Source organism: Colossoma macropomum, unplaced genomic scaffold, assembly GCF_904425465.1.
Source record: "Colossoma macropomum unplaced genomic scaffold, Colossoma_macropomum, whole genome shotgun sequence".
Lineage (NCBI taxonomy): Eukaryota > Metazoa > Chordata > Actinopteri > Characiformes > Serrasalmidae > Colossoma > Colossoma macropomum.
The window spans coordinates 1,560,863-1,586,655 of NW_023496051.1; the positions used below are offsets into that span (position 1 = coordinate 1,560,863).

At 41.3% G+C, this 25,793-nt stretch overlaps 1 protein-coding gene across 1 annotated transcript in view; it reads left to right on the forward strand.

Moving 5' to 3' along the window:
- Nucleotides 1-17,190, forward strand: part of ncf4 (neutrophil cytosolic factor 4) — a 57,820-nt gene extending 40,630 nt beyond the window's left edge. Inside the window, exons 8-10 of the mRNA XM_036565129.1 lie at nt 8,191-8,366; nt 14,190-14,255; nt 16,658-17,190. Coding sequence (XP_036421022.1) covers nt 8,191-8,366; nt 14,190-14,255; nt 16,658-16,865 — 450 coding nt within the window. The 3' untranslated portion in view covers nt 16,866-17,190. The remainder of the gene's footprint in view (nt 1-8,190; nt 8,367-14,189; nt 14,256-16,657) is intronic.
- The last annotated feature ends 8,603 nt before the right edge of the window (nt 17,191-25,793 follow it).

The window sequence follows — 25,793 nt, forward strand, 5'->3', positions numbered from 1 at the left end:
TCCAGAAACTCGAGATTGGATTCAGACTCACACCTCAGAGACTCATGATTTGACCTAGAAACTTGACACTTGACTCGGACTCACACCCCAGAGACTTGAGATCCGACTCGTACTTGCACCCCAGGGATTTGAGACTCTACTTGGACTCGCACCCCAGAGACTGGAGATTTGACTCGGACTCAAACCCCAGACACTTGACTTAGACTCGCACCCCGGAGACTGGAGACTCAACTCGGGCTCAAACCCCAGAAACTCGAAATTCGATTCGGACTCACACCTAAGAGTCTTAAGATTTGACCCAAGAAAATTGAGACTTGACTCAGACTCACGGCCCAGAGACTTGACACTCGACTCCGACTCGCACCCCAGAGATTCCCAACTTTGCCTTGCAACTCATTGACATAAGACTCGCACCCCTAGTGTTCCTTAATGTGTGAAAACGAGAGAGGAAAGAGTGAAGATAAAAGAGAAGTGCAGAGATGCACAATAGGTAAGACACCTAAGGGAAACAGAGAGAGACAGAGAAAGGGGAGAGAGAAGTTGTTGCAGCAATAGACATGTATGTGTGGCCAGCAGGTGGGATTACACCTCTGAGGGAGATTGATAACTGGAGGAAAGAAGTTATGGGGAGATTAGGCTAGAGATGGACAGGCGATGGAGGAACGTAGAGGAATGTAGGGGGAGGATGAGTGTGCAGGTGTTTGGTGTGGGAGTGTGTAGAGGAGTGAAGCGTCTGAAGTGGGCATATCTGCTACACACACTGATACTCTGAGCTATGGGAGATCCACTTATAGTCATGTATTTTTTATTTATACTGCAGCTAGTCAGTAACACCGAATTCAAAATGAAAATGGAGCCTGAAGAGAGTGGGAGACAGAAACGTAGAAATAAAGAGGCAGAGAGAGAGATGGATGATTTTGATGGTAAATGTTAGTGTATAAGAACAGAATGGCTACCTCCTAGTACCTCCCCAAACCTCCACAGTACCTGACCACAATCTCCCTAATACCTCCCCATAACTTCCTCTAATTCCTCCCCAAAACTTGCCTTAATATCTCCTTTTAATCTTCCCTAATACCTCCCCAGAACATCCTCTAATACCTCAGTAAAACCTTTCCTTATACCTCCCTGAAGCATCCTCTAATACTGCTCCAAAACCTCCCCAATACTTTCTCAAAATCTTCCCAAATACCTCCTTAAAACCTTCCTTAATACTTCCTCAAACCTCCCCAGTTCTGCCCAAACCCCCCAATACATCCCCAATAAACACCCCAAATTCATCCCCAAAACCACCCCAATTACCTCCCCAAAATCTCCCCAATACCTCCTTAAAACCTTCCCTTACAGTCTTTACAAATATCTCCCTAAAACCTTCCTTAATACCCCCCCAAATCTCCCCAGTTCTGCCCAGACCCCCCAATACTTCGCCAATAAACATCCCAAATTTGTCCCCAAAACCACCCCAAATACCTCCCCAAACTCTCCCCTTAAAATATTCTCTAATACCGTCCCAAAACTTCCTCTAAAACCACCCCAAAACCTCTCCTTACACCTCTACTAAACCTCTTCTGATACCTCCCCAAAAACCTTGTAACACCTCTCTAAAAATCTCACCTAATACCCCCTCAACACTTTCACCGGTAACACCCAAAATGTACCTTAATACCTAATCAAAATCTTCTCTAATACAACCATGAAACCATGCCAATACCTCCTCAAGTAAATCCCTAATACTACTCCAGTGTGTTCCTAAAGACCTCATCAGAACCTCTCCAGTACCGCCCCAAAGCCTCTCCTACTACCTCCTCAAACCTTCTCTAGTACCTGCCCATAACCTGCTCTAAAATCCATCCCCAAAACCACTGCTAATAACTTTCTAAATCATGTCTAATATTTCCCCCAAATCCTTCCTAATTCCTCCTCAAAACCTCCTAGTGTCTCCTAAAATCTCCCCTAATCCATCGAAATCTGCCATTTAAGACGTGGTGAAATTCAGGAGTGTGTAATAGTGAAATGGAAGCATTATTGACTTTTGAACAGAAGCCAGATTTAGACAGCATAGTGTTATACATGTGTTATATTAATTCGGTGTGTATTCTATTCTCAGATAGGTGTTACTATAGTCCAGCTGTGTCCAAGCGTCTCTTTGAGACTCGAATGTGCTGACTCATCAGGCATGGCCTCCGCAGAGAGAGCAGAAGAGAGTGATTGAAGGACAGAGAGTCTAGAGTACCATAGAGAGAGAAGAGAGGCTTAGAACAAGGCAGAAGACACCAAAGGAAGAAAAAGAATGTTAAGAGAGAAAGCGTGCAGTAACTGTATGTGACCAGTAGATGTCAGTGGCAAAGTACATTTAGTCAACATATCCTGAATATTTACTGTTTTATACTACAAACAGCATACACGTTCTGTATGTCTCTCTCTCTCTCTCTCTCTCTCTCTCTCTCTCTCTCTGCGCATGCGCGGGTGTGAGCGGTAGAGTGAGCGGAGCGCGGTGAGCGTGAGTGCGAGTGGTTGGCGTTTTGCCAAACTTTTTTCTCTGTTGTTACGTCGTTGTCAGTCTGTATCTGTAGTTTGTTTGAGTGAGTTTGTGTGTGAGTGTGTGTGTGTGAGTGAGGTGTGGTGGGGTGTGTGCGGGGCGTCAGTTACCGGCGTTTTGCTGGGAGCATGGCGTCCCAAAGCCCCAGGCTGTATGAGAGCCTGTCTCGCCGGCATGGTGTAAAGGTGGAGTGCCGCGCGAGTGTGGAGGAGTGCTGTTTGGCGGCGGGGAGCGTCGTTGGGTACAATAATGTTGTGTCTGCTTCGCGCATGAACAGCGCTGTGGTGATGTTCCTGTCCACTGTGGACAAAGCTAATGAACTGGTGCAGAGTGGACTCGTAATTAGTGATCAGTTCGTGTCTGTTCTGCCCCTCAGTACTCCGTCCAAAAAGATTATTCTGTCCAACGTCCCCCCGTTTATCTCTGACGAGCTGATCGCTCAGGAGCTGTCCCGGTTTGGAAAACTTGTCTCCCCCATTAAAAAGATCCCCCTCGGCTGTAAATCGCCCCTGGTGAAGCACCTGGTGTCGTTCAGGAGGTTGGTTTTCATGGTGCTGAGAGACGGTGAGGACGAGCTGGACCTGGTGCTGAAGTTCAGAGTCGAGGGGTTTGAGTACACGGTGTTTGTGTCGTCTGACACCAACATGAAGTGCTTCAGGTGCGGCCTGACCGGACATCTCGTCCGAGCCTGCCCTGAAAAGCTCAGCGCTAACGCTAATGATGCCGGGAGCGCGGAGCGGCCGGGGCCTGCCGCGGCTGAGCCCGCGGTGGCCGTCCCCCCTGCGGCTGCTGCTCGGCCGGCTGCGCGGGACCCGGCGGCTGCGGCGCCTGCGGGGGAAGAGCCGGCTGCGGCCGTGCCGGCCTCGGAAATGTCTGCTGGGGTTGCGCCGGCCGCGGACGAGCCTTTCCCGGCGGCGCTAACCGCGGAGGAGCCCGCTGTGGACGAGCCTGGTGGTGAGGAGCAGGAGCGGGGGATTCCTGACCCGGGGGAGCAAGATAACCAGGTAAGGGACAGCGGTACTGAGAGCAGTCTAGCTGGTACAGCAGTGGAGGTGGAAATGGAAGTGGAGACTGTTTTTAAAGTTCCTAATAAAAGAAAGAAGCGGAACCGAGGGAAGGGCACTAAACAGGCCAAAACAGACAGCAGTGCGGTGAATGAAGTGGAGTCTGAGAGCGAAGGCTCTCTGTCTGACTCGGGCTGGTCGGTGTGCTCGCAGGAAGAGAACATGGCTGTGCTCTATAAAGTTGACGATATAAGAAAGTTCTTGCGGGTCACTAAAGGCCAAAAGGGCGTCCGTGTTGAGGAGCATTTCCCAAATAGTTCACAGTTTATCCATGACGTCAGGCATTTTAGGAGGGAAGGGTCCTTCACCGCTTTAGAAGTCTACAGGCTGAAGAAGATCCTGACCAGACTTAATAAAGTGAGCACTGAGGATGAGATCTGACACTTCCTGCCCTCCCTGGTTCAGAATGGCCTCTGTTTTTAGTGTTTTTTATCTATTTTATTTTTTAATGGGTGATGTCAGAGTGGCGAGTCTGAACATTAATGGGGCGAGAGACTGTGGAAAAAGAGCAAAGCTATATGAGTTGGTGAAGCAGAAGAGACTTGATGTAATATTTGTACAGGAAACGCATAGTGATGTCAGTAACGTGGCAGACTGGGCTAAAGAGTGGGAGGGGCTTGCCTTTTTAAGTCATAACTCTTCTTCCAGTGGTGGGGTGGCTGTTCTTTTATCACAGAGTTTTACTCCTTGTTCTTATTCAGTGGATGAAATTTTAAATGGCAGACTTTTAAAAGTGACAGCGTGTTTTGAGAACACAGTTTTTGTTTTTATTTGTGTTTATGCCCCAACTGGGGGGATGGACAGGATGTCCTTTTTGGACACTCTGGACACCGTAATTGCAGGTTGTGGTTCTGATGAGTTTTTAATACTGGGTGGGGATTTTAACTGTACAGCAGACAGCATGGACAGGAACCACATGGAACCGCATGCTGCGTCCCGTAAGAGATTGTGTGAGATGCTGGAGGCCCATGACTTGTGTGATGTCTGGAGGAACTTCCATGGAGGGCAGAGACAGTATACCTGGGCACATTCAAGAGATAATACACTCTCATTGGCAAGGCTGGATCGATTTTATGGTTTTAGGTATCAACTTTCTGCTTTTACACGCTGTCTTATCTCCCCAGTTGGTTTTTCAGATCATTGTATGGTCCAGTGCACAATAAGGAAACGTAACGTTAAGCCGCAGAGTGCATACTGGCATTTTAACACTGCACTTTTAGAGGATGCCAATTTTAGAGAGTCTTTTACTTTTTTTGGGATGTTTTTAGCTCAATGAAAACATCTTTTAGCTCTCTGCTGCAGTGGTGGGACATAGCTAAAATACAAATTAAAGTATTCTGTCAGCAGTACACTCTCAATGTCACAAGGGACATAGCCAGATCTCTCAAAGCTCTGGAGACTGAAATAGTGGCGCTCCAGGGTTTAGCAGAGGCCACAGGAAATCGGGGGCATATTGAAGCTCTGAAAACAAAAAAGACTGCATTGGCTGACCTTTTAGGCATAACAGCACAGGGGGCGCTGGTCCGCTCACGTTTCCAGCGCGTGTCGGAAATGGATGCTCCTTCAAAGTTCTTCTTCGGTCTCGAGCGCAGAAATGGACAGAAAAGGTTTATGCATGCTGTCCGTACAGAATCAGGGGATCTCTTATCTGAGCCTTCTGAAATTCGGCAGCAGACAATCAGCTTTTTCTCAAAGCTGTACGAGAGCGAGTGGGCAGAGGCACGAGAGGTGGAGGAGGGATTCTTCTGTGACCTCAGCCAGCTCACGCGAGAGTCTGCTGCAGTGCTGGATGCTGATATCTCTCTGGGGGAGCTGTATGAGGCTCTTCAAGGCATGGAGAATGGTCGGGCGCCAGGTATTGATGGTCTCCCTGTTGAATTTTACAAAGCGTTTTGGTCAGTGTTGGGGCAGGATGTGCTGGATGTCCTCCAGAACAGCATAAGGGAAGGGAAGCTTCCGCTGAGCTGTCGGAGGGCCGTTCTAACCCTGCTACCCAAGAAGGGGGACCTAGCTGAACTGAAGAACTGGCGCCCTGTCTCTCTATTGTGCACTGACTGCAAGCTGCTCTCAAAAACGTTAGCCTCGAGACTGGGGAAGGTGATGGAGCAGGTGGTTCACCTTGACCAGACGTACTGTGTGCCTGGAAGGTCAATTTTTGACAATGTATATCTAATTCGTGATGTTTTGGAAGTCTCCAGACTATTGGGCTTAAAGACTGGTCTTATTTTTTTGGATCAGGAAAAGGCATTTGACCGGGTTGAACATGGCTATCTGTGGAAAGTTCTGGAGAACTTTGGTTTCAACCCGGGTTTTATAGCCATGATCAAGGTTTTGTACAGTGACATTGAGAGTGTACTCAAAGTTAATGGTGGTTTATGTGCTCCTTTTAAAGTGCACAGAGGTATTAGGCAGGGCTGTGCTCTGTCTGGCATGCTGTACTCTCTAGCTATCGAACCTCTGTTGTGCAAACTGAGAGACTGCATCTCCGGTTTGTTTATACCTGGCTGTTCTACTCCACTGTGTGTCTCAGCATATGCAGACGACCTTGTTGTGATAGCAAGTACCCAGACTGATGTGGATGTTTTAGATAGAATTTTAAATGATTTTAGGGTTTTATCGTCTGCAAAAGTAAACTGGACCAAGAGTGAAGCAGTTTTAGTTGGTGATTGGGATGGTGGGGAACCCGCGCTTCCAGATGGGTTGATGTGGAGAAGGGGTGGTTTTAAATATCTGGGGGTGTATCTGGGGGACAGTATCTGTAGTGCACAGAACTGGGATGGCATGGTTGAAAAGATTAAAGGACGCCTCAGTAAGTGGAAATGGTTAGTCCCCCAGATGTCCTATCGGGGAAGGGTGCTTGTTATCAACAACCTCGCTGCATCATCGCTCTGGCATAAACTGGCCTGCGTGGACCCCCCACCGAATCTGCTGGCAAACCTGCAAGCCGTGCTAGTGGACTTCTTCTGGGATCGACTGCACTGGATTCCGCAGGGAGTTCTACATCTGCCAAAAGAGGAAGGGGGGCAAGGACTCGTCCACTTGGCTAGCAGGGCCGCTGCCTTCCGACTCCAGTTCATCCAGAGACTTCTTGCTGGTCCCAGTGAGCTGGTTTGGAGGGCGGTATCATGCACAATATTACGCACAGTAGGTGGTCTGGGGTTGGACAGAGCATTGTTTTTAATGAGCACAAAAACACTGGACATTGCTGGGTTGCCTGTTTTTTATCGAGGACTTTTTAAAATCTGGGACTTTTTTAATGTGAATAAACAGGCTGGCTCCGCTTTGCACTGGCTGTTGGAGGAGCCTCTTTTCAACAGCACACGACTGGACTTGGAGGGCACGATCACCCCTGCACTGACTAGAGTCTTGTTGTCATCGGGAGTCACAACCCTCCGCCGGCTGGTGGACGTCGCCGGACCAGATCTCACTCGGGTGGAGGACGTGGCTGCGAGGCTGGGGATGAGATCTCTGCGAGTTGTGGCTCAGCTGCTCGAGGGCTGGAGGACAGCTCTCTCTCCTGAGGAACGTGAGCAGGTGAGGGACTACAGTGCAGGGGTGGTCAGTCCTACAGAGCATGACCCATTCCCGGACATCACTATCACGCCGGACCTACAGGACTGTGAAGGCCCCCTTCTGGAGTGTGAGGGGGAGTCTAGAATGAACTTGGGGACAGTGTCTGGTAAGCTGCTGTACAGAGCCTGTGTGAAGGTACTGAATAAGAAAAGACTGCACAGTAGAACCGACACACCATGGCGTGATGTTCTTAATCTGAGTGATGATGTGAAGCCGGAGTGGAGAGCACTGTATAAACCACCATTGACTAAAAAAGTAGCTGACCTGCAGTGGAGGATTTTACATGGTATTGTCTCAGTCAACGCTTTTATTTCTGTTTTGAATCCTGAGATTTTACCACAGTGTCCTTTTTGTCCTCAGAGAGAAACTGTGTTTCATGCTTTTATGGACTGTTTTAGGCTTTGCTCTTTGTTTGAAGTTTTAAAGACTGTTTTTAGGTCTCTTAATGTGACTTTTACACTCCAGACTTTTATCCTTGGTTTTAAATACGTCAGAAGAGAGAAATCCAAATGCCAACTGATCAACTTCATTCTTGGGCAGGCGAAAATGGCGATATATATCAGTCGTAAGAACAAGGTGGCGCATGGTATTGACTGTGAGGCCATAAGGATTCTCTCTAGGCTGGTCAGATCAAGGATTTTAATTGATTTTAATTATTATAAAAGCATGTGTGATGTGGAGGCCTTTGAGGCGATGTGGTGCTGTGGTGGGGCCGTGTGCTCAGTGTGCGAGGGTGAGCTCTGCTTCGCTCCTGAGCTCAGATGAGCCAGACTGAGTTTTATTTGTTTTCCTGTTTTTATCTATTTATAAAGTGTTTGTCTTGTTTTTATTTAATCAATTAATTTATTTCAATATAGCCTAAGATGACACTTTGTGACGGATGACTGTTTTAAAAAAAATGCTGGTTCAATAAAGGACCATCAAAAGTCAAGTCTCTCTCTCTGTTTGTCTCTCTCTCTGTTTCTCTCTCTCTCTCTCTCTCTCTCTCTCTCTCTCTCTCTCTCTCTCTCTCAGGGCACTGTTAAAGATAGGATAGGCATATTTCCAGAATCATTTGTGAAGATCATCAAACCTCTTCCTGAAAGTGACTCAGACGAGGAAGGCGGAGCTTCAAAGAAAAAAGGCGGGGCTCAGGGCTCCTACAGCTGCCTGCGCTGCTACCTGCTGGAGCCAGAGGGTATTGACACCAGGTCAGAGATGCATTTTTATACTGTAATCTTGTTGATCTCACAGACAATATATTGCTGTCCACCACGAGGATAGCCTGTCCCAGACCCTGCCTACCGGCGCCCCCCGGTTGCCCTTGGTCGGGGTCCGGAGCCTTTACTTGGGAAAAAAATAGAGTGTTTAAAGGGGGCCACCCTCATGCCTGAATACCTGAGCTAGCTGTAATGGAATAGGACTCCCGTACTGTTTTTGTTGGGTTTCCCTAATCAGGGCCATGATTAAGAGGGACGGCTGGGAGCAAGACGGACGAAAGTGAAAGCATTTGCCAAGAATGTTTTCTTTAATCAAGAACAAAAGTCGGAGGTTCGAAGACGATCAGATACCATCGTAGTTTCGACCATAAACTATGCCGGCCCATGATCTGGCGGCGTTATTTCCATGACCCGCTGGGCGTCATGCGGGAAATCATGAGCCTTTCGGTTCCGGGGGGGAGTATGGTTGCAAAGCTATAACTTAAAGGAATTGACAGAACGGTACCACCAGGAGTGGAGCCTGCGGCGTGATTTAGCTCAACACAGGAAACCTCACCCGGCCCGGACACGGAAAGGATTGACATTGATGTTATTAACACAAATTACTCGTGTATTTGGAGCATGATAGTTTGGTGAAAAACTGTGATCAGCCAAAACGTTTGCTTTTTGAATTTGTTCACCAGAGCTAATGTAGTTATCAAATAACAGAAGCTTATGACCACTAAAGCCTCATACAAACCGTGTACCTAAATCATCATTCACTTGCCTTAAACTGCATCAAGCTGATATGGAATCTCAAATAGATTTGCTTACATTGTATAGACAAAAGTCAAGATGGCTACTACTGTTTTTATTTGGTCCATATTAAAGTCAGCATTACATCATTCAGTGTCAGAAATCCATAAGCACAAGATTATTTAACAGCTCACCATGAATTGAGGCAAACGTGTGGTAAGTGATGTAAAAGTGTGCTATCTTAAATTTAAAAATGATCAAAAGTTTACACGGTCACCAAATAAGTGAACACAGGACACGATTTTCAAGCCACCATTCAATAAATGTCAAAGCATCGATCTGACAATTGGTAAATGTTAAACAGTGCTGCTAACTAGGATAGAGGAGCTGGTTAGCATTAGCTTAGCTAGCATGCTAACAGATGTATCACCACAGAACATGTTTGATTCTGGCTAACCAAAGCACTGACGCAAGTTTAGATCATGAAAACCCGAGGTAGTGAAGTCGAGCAGCTGGTTCTGAAGAGACAGAAGAGCAAATTAAACCTGTTCTGTGGTGTTTAGATCTGTAGCCTGATCTTCCACCTTAATGTAAGCTTAGACCCAAACAGTGCCACACGCCACAGTGCAGGTTTGATTCTGACTACCTGCTGCTCTGCTGAAAGGAGTGTGGATGATAAAATCTAATATCTGAGAGAGTAAAAGTGGAGTCACCGGTGTTGAAGTGACAGAAATCAAACCTATTCTGTGCGGTTTGGAACTGTAGTGTCTAGTGGCTAAGCTAACATTAGCTGAGTTAGCAGGCTAAATCTACCAGAGCACAGGCTTGGTACCAGCTAACTGATGCTAAAATAACACCTGTTTAGAGAGTGCAGAGTGACTAGTGTTAGAGTGGAAGCTGAACTCAGACGTGTACTGTGGTGAGTGTAGCTCTTAGCCGTCGCTGAGCCGCTGTCATGCATAGTTTTTCTGGGGTTTTTCATGGCTCTGATTTTTTTCCCCCTCTTTCTGTCAGCAAGAGCTCCCACATCACCAATCAGTGAGCCCCTCTAAAATATAAATGGGTGGAATTTAAATCTAAAATCTAAATTGGTGGAATGTGTTTATTTACCTGTTCAGACATGGAATAGAAATTTTTGTAACATGCTTGACATCGTAACAATAGAAGAACCCTTCGGGGTGCTATGTAGAGCCCTTTTCGAAATGGTTCTTCAGCACGTTCTCCATCAATCTGAAGAACACTTACATGATGCAAAGAACCTTTTAATCATGAAAAGGGTTCTTTGCGTGTTTATGGTTTAATGTTCATGGAACCATTTTCTTTACTAAAGGAACCTTGAAGAACTGCCTTTTTTAAAAGAGTAGTGGATGGTGTGTTCCCCTGATTGAAAGGCCCAATCCCATTTCTTATTTTTACCCCTACCCCTTATTTTCGAGGGTCACCCTAACCCCTTGGAACTGAGTTACAGGGGTAGTGGTTGAAATCTTCCCCTATAAAATGGGACCCTCAAATTAAAAGGAACTAGTGGTGATCTGTAGGTGACCCTGCCAGTCTGCAGTGACAGCAGAGGAGGGTAAGGTTTAGCAACCTCACTGCTGGACTTTGCTAATTTTTCGGTGATATGAAGCTGCAGTCAGCTGTTCAGCTTCTTGTTCGAATGGTGAGGCACCAAAATGTAACTGCTGCACCTTTTAACGTGGAACAGGAAATTTAGCTAGCTAGCTACTGAGACATCAGCATATTACTAGCGATTTATTTATGCATGTTATGAAGAAAAAAAACATAATACATTGAAACAACATTAAACTAAGATGATATTTTGGTTATCATAATTTTTAACAGAGAAAATATTCACACGTGTGGGTTTCTTTGGTCACTTGTGCAGCCATCATGCTGGTTTTTTCTTTTTTCTCATAACACAGCGTTTCTGAAAAACCTCCATTTGGAGGGCCATGAAGCCCTAACACTTCACCCCACCCCTCTATCTCAACAGAAATCGGGACACCCTACGCCTATGCACAAAACGGAGGGGTAGGGCTAAGTGGTAGGGGCAAGGGGTGAAATGGGATTGGGCCAAAGTGTCCTAATCTGGTTCATTTTAGCTCCCTGATCCCTAGAATGTTAATGTGCAGATGATCCATTTTCATTTTCACTACTTCCACCTTGCCATGTTTCATACTTTATACATTCCAAATTCAAACTGTGATTTTGTTTTTGCAGCTTTGAATTTTTTTCTTGCTTGTCAACTTCAGCAACTAGACGACCTGAATGCTTTGATCTAGCCACATTATACACACTGATTGTACTCAAAGGAATCCTCAGCTCTTTCTCAGTAACAAGTTGAGTGCCTTCTGACCTGAGAGTCCCATCTTCTGGCACCCATGTGGTATTCTTGGTAAAGTATGGAAGAGGTTTACCGTTGCCTTCTTCTGTACAGTTGAGTTGATGTCTTTGCCGCTGTCACCTTTGTGATCACACGCCGATGACGTCGTCCTATATCGCTTCTGCCCAATAAAGGGGGTAGGTTTAGTCTGGCACCTCTGCTAAGACCTTTCTGCCATGGGAGACCTTGAAAGGAGTTCAAATTCCAGGCGGCATAGCTCTCTGCTGCTCTGATGCACGCAAGCCCCCTCACCTCAACAAGACACCATACCTTGAAAAGGACATAAAATTTACATGGGCATATTTGTACAAATTAAAAAAACAACTACATTAAAACCTACACACACACACACACATACATTATCCAAGCCTTTTATTCTCCTGGGCCGTGGGGGATGCTGGAGCCTATCCCAGCAGTCGTTGAGCAGAAGGCAGGAAACACCCTGGACAGGTCACTCTGGACAGGTCACCAGTGCATCACCGTACATTAAAACTCACTCATAAGAAAACGAACCCTAGATATTGTATGTGAAAACCCGGCCCAAACCTGGCCCAAAAGCTAATATTTTATCCAGGCCCATTTGGGGTAGCAGACCTCTAGAAGATTTAGTCGTACAGTTTGTACTTTGATTTTTGTATATTAATTGGAGTATAAGCTTCCATTATCATTTGCTAGCTACAGTAGCCTTGTAGATTCAGTGCAAAACTAAATAAGCAAACTCCAGACACTAATCATGTCTTGGCTGAAGATATTTGAGGTAAGGTAGGTGTCAACTGTGTAAATTTGAAGTTTCGCAGAGCCAGTGCTTTAATGTTAGGGAGATGAAAATCCACTGGTTGTGTTTTGGGGGCCGAATAATATGGTTTGTCAGGGTTTTAACCCCTTAAATAGCTGGGGCCCAAAATTTTATTACACACTTACATCGCTTAAAAATATCTCAGCCAGTTTGCATTAAAGCCCCTGTAGTTACTGAATAATAAGCCTTGGTATGTTAGGGCGTTTTCATGCTTGGCCCGTTTCAGTGTCTGAAGTGGACTGATTGTGAGTTTTCTGTGCATATGTGAACATGCCAAATGAACTCAGACCCTCTAAACGGCCCCAAAAACTAAGCAAACTGAGACCATCTCTCAAGGTGGTCTCAGTTTGGTTCGTTGCGTAGTTCGTTCTGTGGGTCGATTGATTTGTGCATTGTTAAGACCTCGAGGCTTATCGTACACACAGCCACAGTCTGCGGCACTTCAGCAGGTAAAAACAGACCACCCAGGATCATTAATGGAGTGTCTGTGACCTGCAATAAGACAGCAGTCCTGACATGTTAAAGCAATAAGGTGTGAGAGCCCTCGTCATTTTATTGTGTTATCACATAACACTGCCCACTTTGCGAGCACTGCGCACACCGTGAGTGGTGTAAAAGGGGAGTTGTGGTCTGAGATCTCAGAGGACCAGAAAGAAAACTGAGTTCTCTTTATAGTTCATTTACTTTATGAACACAAAGAGAACTGAGGTCATTTGCAGCTGGTTCCCTTTCAGGTTGACTTTAACAGAACTCAGTTCGGTTCATTTAAAAATAACTATATGTGAAAACATTCTAATAAGCCTGGGATTTTAAGGGGTCCAAGAGGAATTGTACTGTTTTTTGTTTTTTTTTAAACACCTCCCAAAATGTCTGCATAATATAAAAGTTGAGATGTAAACAAAGTCATTCATGTGGTATATTGTAGAGGAACTTGATTTTTTTACATTGGTAAGTCATAGGAAAAATGGGTCACTATTTATTTATTTATTTAGCATCATTTTTAAAATCACGATATTATTAAAAGCTCTTACTTGTTTTACTGTTACAGCGAAACATAAAGAAATTACCAAGAGCACTTGTCAAATCTAGATGAATATCAATATATCGATAGTATTTGTCAGTCCAGAATCTCAGAATGACTAGCTTGTTTGAGTTCCTTGCTTGTCAGGTTGTGACCTCCTGTCTAAGGCCAGCCTCTGAGGTCTGACTGTCCAGTTTTTTGGCAAATAGCAGGCACAACTGTCTCTTGACAAAAGAGCACATTTGAAGATACCACATGCATCTGCATATCGCTGCCGTTGGAAGAAAACCTCGTATCTCCAAAATGGTAACTTTACAGGAGAAGGAAAAAACCTACTTTGCTTGAATGTAAGTCAATGGAGCCAGAATGTTTTCTAAGTCATTTTGGACCATTTCTTTTGGTCCAGTCCTCATGAAACTTACACACAATGTAAAGGCCAACAGGCATTTTCAAATGATGTCAAAAACTGAAAAACGACAAAAATGGAGATACAAGGTTTTCTACTGTGGAAGGTGGTAGGGCTGGGCAACATCATATTTTATTATTTGCTTGTTATCGTGATAAATTATGTCACAATGTGCTTCACTGAGCTTATTGTGGATATTGTCACTACTTCAAGAACACTAAACAACGGTATGATTAATCACAGAGTGTAAATAGTCCTTTAGAACTGGATTTACTGTAACAGTATGTAAAACGTTCGAGAAAAATCATTGTACCTGTAGTTTTTGACAGACCAAATATTGTGCTACTTATTGTGTATCGTGAAATGTCTTCAAGTATTGTGATATCATCATTTTTGCCATATCGCCCACCCTTAGTAGGAGGTAAATCATTAGATATGATCAGCAGTATGAAGCTTGTGTGTGTGTTTTGCAGGGATCTGTGTGTTGAAGAGGACTTCACTATCCAGCCGTCGTACACTGATCTCCTTGCACGCATGAGGTAAGACCCTCACTCACGGACTCCGCTGTAAATGAAAACTGCCGACTGTTCGTTCCGGCACGTGCAGGTTGAGTCTGAAAGTTCTGCACTTTTCACACCTCTCTACAAACGCTCATTACTCGCTCTCTCTCTAATTTATTTTTCCATTTCACCACCTTCATTTGGTTTGCAGTTGTTCATTACTCTGTTATAGCTATTTGTCATCTGCTCATTTATCTCTCCGGCTTTCGTCATCATCCTTATTATTTTCTCCCCGTGGTGCCGAGCGGAGAGGAGCGTAATGGGGACGTTTCTTGTTAGCATTCAGGCCGATGTTTGCTTTGTGAATTGGATCAGGAGAGAGATGACTAACGATGAAAAAGGTCAAGCAGATAGGCCATGTAAAGAGGAAGTTTTGAGTCCCTGAGGCTAAGCTGCATATGTACTTCAGTAGAAAACACACACACATACATAGACAAACACACAAGCGCACACACTTCTTGGAAATCAAGCTTCTGTTTGACAGTTGAGTACAACTTCCAAGAACACTGGGCTGAATATGGAAAAAAAAAAAAAAACATCTTTTTGCCTTCAAAAGAATTTCAGCACTTAGAAGCTGTTCTTAGTATTGTTACTGTAGTAATGTGGAATTTACCAGAATGTCTCTTTCACTGAGGAACTTACAGTGAGCATGGAACCATACTGAAAGTCTGTGATTTGAAGAAGTGTTAAAGTTATGACAAATAACATGAAGAACATGCATTTAAGGTTCTGCTGAATGAGTCAGTGCCAGCTTAAATGCACGCTGTCATAAAAGCAAAATGGGGACATGCTGTACCAAATATTAATGACTTTAGAACTGAATGTTAAAAATTCAGAGATTCTACTTTTTACTCAAATTGCTGATGCTGATTTGTAATGAAAATGTGAAAAGAATGCAAAATACATTGCAACATTCTCTTTAGTGGTGTCAAAGTTTGTATTGACCAGTCTTTATCTTGTGATGTGAATAAAGTCAACGGTAAATAATAATTAGAGGTGGGAAAATTTATTTTTGAATGCGATTCTTGAAAGATTCTGCATCGATTGACAAAACAGATTTTTTATAGACTCATAACGCATAACACTGAAAACTTCAGTGAAGCGCAGACTGAGGTTATGGTGCGCTACTGAATCGTTGAACCGGTTGCTAGCAGCTTCATTAGCAGCTTCTACTTTATAAGCAGATAAAAAGCCTGCTTATGAAGTAGAAGTTTTGTCTTTATTAGATACTGCTATATGGACCATTCTGCTGAATTAGTTCAAACTGCAGTCTCACAGTAAAAACTATTTAAAACACCAATTCAGTTTTCTAGAGCCCCTGAGGACTAGGGCCATCCTCCACATATGGAGCCAGGCAGTCCCGATGCAGCACCACGTGGCACCAGGTTTTGGTGTGCACTTGATATCCCACTGTAGTGTGGTGGTGCACAGAAGAAGCTTTGACGACTCTATTGTTTTATATTTAAGGACTTACTATGAAATGTGTAAACTGTGTATTGATAGCGATAGTAATAAGCTAACATATACAAAATCATCATTTACAGGGTACTTTCAATTGATGGGTGTCTGACCCAAACACTAACCTCTAAACTTATACTTTGCACCTTTTTTTTATTTATTTATTTTTTGCTGTAAGGGAGAGTAAGGTACATATCCTCTACATTTAATGCACAATTGATGTTTATTTGCTGAATTTAACACTTTAAAAACAAGTAAAACATAAAATGTGGCCTGTGCAAAAGTAATGGTACCTTTTTAAATGGTTTGTTTCTCTAATATGTTAAACTCAGTAAATAAACAGAAATCATGGACTAAAGTTTGTAAGAAAATGGTATATTTAAGTTAATGTAGAGGACATGTCACTTGACCAGGGGTGTTCAAACAGATGACTGTTGATTCTATATTTACATCATATACCCCATTCAAACATTTGCAGTCACTTATAATATAGTTTTTTATTCAGTAATACCCTATACAGTGTAGACTAAAATACTAACAAGCTCGACACCAAAAGGTATTTTATATTTATAGTAATTACTTTTACACATTTTCTACCCAATGATTTGATCACAACTTTTCAAATACAAGGCATTTGGATATTAATGTTCTACAGCTTTCTCCGTTATTATGGAATCATTCGGGAAGCTTCATTTAAAGCTTCCTACATGTTGATTAGGAACCTATGAATTTGTAGAGTAGTGGCGTCTTAATAGAACCATTTATGCATGTATCTTCATTAAGTGTTTTGATATCATTGAAAATGTCATAACAGACATATTTTTGATGTGTTAATTATGTATAATAATAAATAATCACTCTTGCTTCTCTCTCTCTCTCTCTCTCTCTCTCTCTCTCTCTCTCTCTCTCTCTCGCTCTCTCAGAGAGGTCTTTCAGATAGAGGACATCGCACTAAACTACCGTGACCCTGAAGGAGATCTGGTGCGGATCTTGGATGACGAGGACGTGACTCTGATGGTCAGACAGAGCAAAAGCCAGGGGTCAAAGGTCAAAAGACCCGTCAATCAGTTCCCATGGGAACTGCATGTCACACGTACCAATTATCTGTCAGTGTACAACACAGAGTACTGAAGTGTGCATGTATGTGTGCCAGTAAGGTCCTTTGGGTTCACTTTACTCATGATACTCATGTCAGATCCGCCAGCTTAAAGGGGAACTCCACCGATTTTGCGAAATTACTTACTCATTTTTTTTTAAATCACCTTTTAGATGTAAACAAAATCATGCAGAGTGGTTTAATGTGAGTTTTGCCCTTTTCCTTGAGAAATTTTCAGAGTCAAAATTGTTCACCATTATAGTACTAGGAACCAGATGTCCATATGTCAACACCACAAAATCACCATTTTATCTGCTATTCAGAATGACCATTGAATTCACATGAGTCTTATAATGTTTTATATGTTCCCTTTGGTAACTCAGGTCCTTGGGCGCGGCGCATTCACTGAACAGAAAACAATGCCAAGCAGCACCAGAACTAAGATCAAAAAAAGATTGAGTGGCCGCGTGTTCTCACCCAATATAAACTCACCCAAGATAACACAGCATAATTAAAATTCCATGATAAATATTATTTTCAATTCGAGTACACCGTAAATAATCATACTGATAAATACTTTTTGTACTGTTCGTCACAGATTGGATGAATACAGCCGCCATACAAACCTTCGCTTTCTGTAGTTCCAGTGTGGCTTGGCACTGTTATCTGTTCAGTGAATGCGTCCATGGATCTGATTTGTTAAAGGGAATGTGAATTTGAGGGGGAACTGAATCGGATACAACACCGGCGTTAGCTGTAGCTACAGGCTAGTAACTACAAATGCATATTAGCTCGTGCATTGATCTCAGATGAAATGCGGTTTTGACAGGAAATACAGACGTGATCCTGAAGTAAAACTTTATACTAAAAATACCTTTTAGGCCAAAACTTTATAACAAAACTATCACAATGTCTCCGGTATCAAGCAACGTATTTATAACCGTTTTGTGTAATAACTTTGTAGCGCTTAGAGGCATCAAGAGCATCGGACGTCTGGTTCCTAGTACCATAATGGTGACCAACTCTGACTCTGTAAATTTCTCTAGAAAGGCGCATTTCACACGAAACCGCTCTAAATAATTTTGTTTACATCTAGACCAATGAATGATTAAGTAATTTTGCTAAATGGATGGAGTTCCCCTTTAATTCAGTATTTTACAGAAGAATAGAAAACTGCTTCTGATTATTGGTTGTGCATTTCTCACCAGGTGTGGGTTAAAGTAGCCTGGAACTACACTCAAGCAACAGTATTACTTTAATTATATAATAAACTACATGAAGCTACCAAATACAACTTAAGTAATAAGTATGAGGTCCAACTATATTGAACTGCTGGGGAGTTTCTTGCTATCAGTTTAGGAACTGAAGTATTCAATTATGTTATTATGTTCTGCTCTGGTGTAAAATAAAATGCTTAGGCTCAAAGGCGAGAGGTGCTACTTCAGAAGATGGAACAGATTAGAGCTAAACTACATACAGCCCACCTCTGGATTTCACTGCTGCTGTCAACATTCAGCGTAGTCTCATTGCACACATGCAGAAATATCGTCTGAAGTATAATCTGAGCAATAACATCCCGCTGCATTTCTTACTAAGTGTTTATTGTAGTGTGTTTTGCATGATGGGAAACTCCACCGATTTAGCAAAGTTTTACATAAATGAATGGTTCATATATAAACAAAGGCACCCAGAGTGGTTGGATGTGTCCACTCTAGACAAACAGAGTCAGGATTGTTCACAGTGGTGGTGATAGGAACCAGACGTCCACTTCTAAAAGCTTGTTCACAGAAAGTTATTACACAAAAAGGGTATAAATATATTACCTGATGCCTGAGATATTGTTTTTTAGTTTTCAAATAAGATTCAGGAAGGCATGAAACATTTAAACACTGATCCTAAACACAAAGAATGAACATGTAGAGACTAAAGAATGAACTTTCTTGATCCTGAAAGAAATTGAAACGTCATAGTAGTAAGACATAAACATTGCTGTCGTCGGAAAACAAAACCTCGTATCTTTTCAGCTTTTGACATAATTTGAAAATGCCTGCTGCCCTTTACATTGTATGTGAATTTGATGATGAATAGACCAAAATAAATGACCCAAAATGACTTGGAAAAAAGTCTGGTTTCGTTGACTCACATTAAAAGTGAAGTAGGTTTTTTCCTTCTCCTGTAAAGTTACCATTTTGAGATATGACGTTTTGTTCTGACAGCAGCGATGTATTTGGCAGAAATAAAAATAGACATAAATTGGAGTAAGAAGTGAGAGAATCTATTAACACTCTATTAAAACTCAACTCAACTAATCATTTTTAATAAACGCTATCCCAAATAATAACCCAAACTGGCCATTGTTTATTCATAATATGCAACAGCAAAATATAAGCACTTGTAGTGGACTTAAATATTACTTAGAATATTCCAAATTTAAATGTCCCGAGGAGCTCAGTCTCTTAAACCTACCAATTTGCTTGAACTAGACTCTTAGGCTCTTAGGCTCAATTTCTGAGCTGCTAAGCTGACTTTAAGTGTTTTTGTTGGTTGAACTGCAGCTGAAATGCAGCTGGTGTGTTTGGTGATATGACTAGTTTGAAATTGTATAGAATTGAGGTGTCATACAGATTGTTGTTGTGGGTAGGAGACTCAGAGCACACATTACATTGCAGTGCATGCTGGGGACTGTAGTGCAGCGCGTTGTGAAACGGGCTAATAATAATAGAAAACTAAAATACTTTTGTGGGCCTGATCTGGCCCAGGGGCCTTGGGTTTGATGTACATGTATGACCATATTTATATAAGCATACAAGACAGATTTATTGCATTTACATGAGAGCAAGTATGAATAGGGCTGAAAGTTTCGTTTGTAGATGGAAATCACACAACCTACACTCTTAAAAAAGAGAGTTCTTTAAGGTTCCCCAAGAAAAGATGGTTCTTCAGTAAAGACAGTCATATTATATAGAACCATGAACACTCAAAGACCCATTTATATGCTTAAATGGTTCTCTGCATGGTGAAATGGTTCTTCAGATTGATGAAGAATGTGTTGTATATGGTTCTATATAGCACCAAAAAGGGTTCTTCTGTTGTTTACAACATCAATCTTGCAACAATAGAAGATTTTGGTGCTAAAATAAAACCATTTTCAAAAAGGTGCTCTATAGAACCATCTATTGAGTGTTTATGGTTCTATACAGAACCATTATTCTTACTAAAGAACCCTTGAAGAACCATCTTTAAGTGAGCACAATAGCAAAAACAGACAGTTTTAAGAGGGGAAGCTGCACCTAATAAGAGCTTATGAGCTGCCTGTGGATGAGTTAGACCAATCAGAGGCCACCAAACGTCCATGGGTTGTGACATCACAACCACAACTTACTGGCGGTTTGGCACAGTACGTTCAGGGGTCGAGCCTCAAGACAGAAAAGGTGGACATTCTGCTGTTCTTGGCCAAAATAAATCAGGCCTGAATCTCAATTTATAGAAAAAAATCGCAATTTAAATTTCAATCGCAATATTAGTTGGAAAAACCGAGATTAGATATTTTCCCCAAATCGTTCAGCCCTAAGTGTGAGGTAGAATGATGTGAGGTAGTTTAATACACAGTGAGTGTAGTCATAACTAGGACTAGCAGCAGTATTTACAGGCTACAGTGTGTTGTGAAAGTGTCATTACATTAGCAGATTATGATATATTGCAAAGTGTATTAACAATAGTCTGAATATAGTGATGTGGTTCAGCACAGTTCTGTGTTTCGTTTGCTTCTGTTGTTAAGGTCAGAATACATTTCAAAGTTCTTTTATTTGTTTTCAAGCTCATTAATGGGCTACATCAGATTGTTTAACTGAACTTGCTCAACAATGATGCCTAAGATCATCAAAGACAGCAGAACTAGAACTAAACACAAAGGAGTGGTGAGGAGGCAATTAGCTTAGCCTAGACGCTCCAAAACTGTGGAACTCAATCCTACGACACATACAACAGGGGTCGGCAACAAACGGCTCCGGAGCCCCATGCAGCTCTTTTACTGCCCTGTTGTGGCTCCACAGCAGAATTCGATTTTTAGGTAAAAATAAAAAAATCCTCCTTTGCAGTAAAATAAAGCTCTGCTGATCTGAGCTGATTCACCCTTTAACTGGCACATAGACAACAGTCTTGCCTAGCTAGTAGCTAACAAAATGGTTTTAGATGAAAGATTTAATACAAACATCGATAATTTGGAGACGAATGGACTTATTTGTGTTTAAAATCACTCCAGCTTGTTTCCTGATACGTTTAATCTGCAACGAGAAACTGCCACTAAAAACTCACGAGGCTGAAGGATTCCACCTTAAATGATGCAACAGTTACCTACACTGTTAGCTAGCTACACTGGCGGCTCAGGCACCATTTAAGGTGGAATGGGAAAATTCGAACAAGAATCTCCTGTGAGAGATGTGAGAAAAGCGGCTGTTGCTGAGCTAAAGCTTAAAGCAGAGCAAAGTCGGTCTGCGTTTTTTAAATATTATATTTTTAACCTATATTACTACTGAGACATATTTACAGCCAAGATGGTAAAACTTTACTTAAATAAAATGGCCATAAAATGTTGTGGCTCCCAAGGTGTTTTGATTTTTGTTGAAACATGACGAAACGGCTCTTCTTAACATTTGGGTTGCCGACTCCTGACATACGACAAGCATCCTTAGCAGTTTTAAAAAGCAGCTTAAAACACATCTGTTTACTTTAGCTTTCCTCTAATTTTATGTAGTTATTTATCACATTGTGAGTTCTAGTTTTATTGTATTGATATAGTCATTTATTTTATTATCTGTTTCATTATTTTCTGATTTTTATTTGTATATTTTGAATTGTTCATTTTTAGATTTTATTTTTTAACTTTTAAAAACCTTCTGTTCTCTCTAAGCTGTATGTAAAGCACTTTGAGCTGCATTTCAGTGTATAAAAGGTGCAATATAAATAAAAAATGGTGGAGAGGCACACGCAGGGTGTTGTGAGGCAAAATAGTCCCTAAAGAAAACATTTTTCCATACTTATCCCTTTTTCATCATCAACATACCATATAAAACTCAGAAGACTCGTTTAGGTTCACTGCTGGTTTTGGATAGTAAATAAAATGTCTATATTTGTGTTGTAGTCATGGCGTCGCCTGGTTCCTATCACCACCACTGTGAAGAGATCTGAACTATTTCACACCAAAACCCTCTGAATGACTCTGTTTACATCTCAACCATTTAATTAGTTCAGAAAAATCTCTGGAATTCTGTTTTGACTTATTAAAGTCTATGATATTAATTAATATCTTGTTTGACTATATCTTGGATTAATGTTACAGTTAATGAAATGTAATTATATTATTACACAGCTAATTACATTTAATTAATCTCTGATTTTAACACAGCAGAAATGAAAAATGTGCTTCTTCTTTCCACAAAACAAGACAAACAACACATTTTTATCAAATCATAATAAAATATCTCCTCTTCTGCATTCAGAGACAAAAGTGGTGTGATTTAATGTTTAGAATTTGCCCTTTTTAATTTCTCATCTTGTTTTTATGAGCTATGAATGAAAAGATATAAAATTAGAGCATGATTTTTTGTTGATCGCCAGCAATAACTGTGATCTCCAGAAGTTCAGTTGTGTGTGTGTGTGTATGTGTGTGTGTGTATGTGTGTGTGTGTGTTGACTGGTGCCCACCTTGCCAACTTCCCTGTTTCAATTCCTTTCTGCAGAATATTTGCCCAGCAGAACTGCTGTCCATCAGCGACAACACGTAAACAAACACACCCGAAACACACTCCTGCACATGTGCTGTGTCATGTTGGCTTAGTTTTAAAGGGCCCGTATTCCACATTTGTCACGGTTCATTTTTTCAGCAGAAGTTCATTTATAACATTTCTTTGGGTACCAAAAACAGCCATAACTCATGATTACGGGATCATTTTCAAACCTCTCTATGTCGTAAAATTAAACAGGCTGCTTGTTTCTGTGCCTGTAAGACTGATGTAAATGTAAATGAGCTCTGTTCTGATTGGCTGTGGGTGGGTTTTAGAGTGGTTGGGGCTAAACTGATGTAGGTTGAACAGATAGATGTATGTAAATGTGTTGGTTTTTGTAACATTACACACCACTTCAAAGTTGTCATATTTCGCAGAAGTCATGAAAAGTCAGTTATTTTCTACTTTTAACTGTAGAAATCATTGATGGGATGGTACACTGGGTGCCTCACAGCAGGAAAGGTCTGGGTTCGATACCCCGGCCGGGCGACCGGCGTCCTTTCTGTGTGGAGTTTGCATGTTGTTCTCGTGTCTGCATGGGTTTCCTCCCTTCCGCCCAGTGACCACTGGGTTGGACTCCAGCACCCCCCGCCCCCCATGACCCAGCTGGTTAAGCCGCTAGGAAGACGAATGAATGAAATCACTGATGATGGTGAATGCACAGTGTAAATTTGTATCATTGGAAATCTCAAATTTCCAGAAGGAGGATAAACATTTTTCATTTTTAATAGGAGTTAATGCAAAAAAATATTTATAATAACAGTATTTATTTTGGAGCATTTCTATTGGTCCATTCATTAATAAAGTTTAACAAAGTGATACAGGCAGCTTGTGTTTTCAAATTATATCAAAAACAAAAGAAAAATAACAAAATGTTCCAAAAGCAACAATATCATTTATTATAGTTTGGGTAATTATTTCTCACTTGAAGCTCAAACTCTGTTGAAATTCTGTTGAAAGTGCAGTTCCCAGTTTTTTAATTACGTCACATACTTAGTCATGAATTTAGTCATGGTTTGAGTAATTTGATCAAAATATCCTTGTTTATTTTTAGGCATATGTTGATTATTTTCAGCCGAATTTAACACTGACCTGACAAAATCTCATTGTAGTCCATCTAACCACATTGCACACACTTGTGTAACTGTGAACGAACAGAATTTCAACCTAACAATTTCAAATTTTGGATTTGAAAAAAATCACTCATCTAAAATGTCAACATGAAATCAGTGAAATGTGTTACGGCGTGTCCAAATGTTTGGACGCCCTCGTAAGTCAGTTCTAATCTTTCTAATTTTTGCCCATATTTTCATTAGAAGTTTAAATTCCAGTCCCAGTTTTAGTACCATTTTGTCCTCTTTGTTTACATTATCGTTGGTGAAATTAAAAGAAAAATCCTTCACCTGGGAGCATGTTTGTCAGTAGTTTACTACAAGATTTACACTGGTTGATTCTAAACTTGTATGTTTGTAAGACGTTTTTATCCCACTCTATATTGTGTTTCTAATAACTGTGTAGCTGCACATTAACAATACATGCAACAACAGTGTAACAGCTGATGATGTGTTCACTGTTACAGACGGATTACAGTAGTACAGCTTATTAAAATACACGTGTCGCTTTTTTCCTGTCATTACAGTTGTGTAATAAGGTGGATCTTTCTTCAGCAAGACTGCTCTGACTGTAACATGTGTAATTACACATCTGCACAGAAAATATACTGTACATACTACTTTCTTAGCATTTAGCTGTAACAGTACACATATACTGTGACATGGTAACCAGTTTAAAAAAAAACATTCAAAAATCAGGAAAATATCTTGAAATATCGTGATATTACTCTGAAACACTCTGTAATTGGACAGTATTTCCAGCAACAGCGGATCACTATCTTTATGTAGGTACAGTGGAATAATAGATTGGTCTTACATGATTTGATCAGATCACTGTGTTACAACACAGATATTACAGAGTAACTAGGTAGATGTTACACTTTAAAATAAGTAGACCGTTCATGTGCAGTCGTTATGTAGTTGCAGTGTAATTACAGATTACAGACATTGATTTTGGAGTAGTATAACACAAACATATCTCATATCTCCATTTTTGTTGTTTTTCATGTTTTGTCATAATTTGAAAATGCCTGTTGCCCTTTATGTTGTGTGTAAATTTCATGATGAATGGACCAAAAGAAATGACCCAAAATGACTTGGAAAAAGTCTGGTTCCATTGACTTACATTAAAAGTACAGTATGTTTTTTCCTTCTCCTGTGAAGTTACCATTTTGGAGATACGAGGTTTTGTTCCCACAACAGCGATAAGAGAAAATATACTATTGCAGCTATTAAGATGTGTGTGTGTTTACATAAGCTGTCCTACAGTAATCTTTGCCAGATTCAAAATTTATGCTAAGGTCCTTCCAAGTGGCATTCAGAGTATGTGTGCGTTAGTTGATAATACTGTGTAATATTGTGGACTGCGATTAAGTACAGTCTTTTCTATTGCATACATTTTCAATCTAGTCCTAGATTAGAATGACTGTACAAAATCAATCATCGAATAAAGGCGAACAAAATTATCAGCACTTATTTAAATTGATAAATTTGACAATAACAGTTATCGGCTAATGATTAACAGACATGTACTCACGTGCTGCCCAGCAAAAGTTTGGGGACACCTTGTCTCCCTGATTATTATTCATTTTTTCACTGTTCCGATATGCAAAACGGATCCCAAAGGTTTAGTCAGCACGAAGCAGCTCTGCACTAATGCTTTGGGGATATTTATCAGCTGTCAGTTCCTTGATATGAAATGCAGCTTTGACAGTTTTCTTTTTCAAACTGTTGCTAAAACCACATGTAGGAACTGATGATGCAGTCTGGCAGTTTTTGCAAAGAACAATAGCGACATTTAAACAGCGTTATATTTAATAAAACTGAAAAAAATGTATAAAAACATTTTGAGCAACTAAATGTTTTGAGTAAAAGAATTTTAACCAACAGTTGTATGCAAAAGTTTAAACACCAACATTTTGTTCATTTTCTAAGCAAAAGTTAAAAAGTGCTCTTCAGAGAACACATTTTAGTGTCCATGTGTTTGCTGAATTTAACATATTGGGCAAAAATTAAATACAAAATGTAACTACAACTTTTGCATAGGCCACATTTTATGTTTATTTTT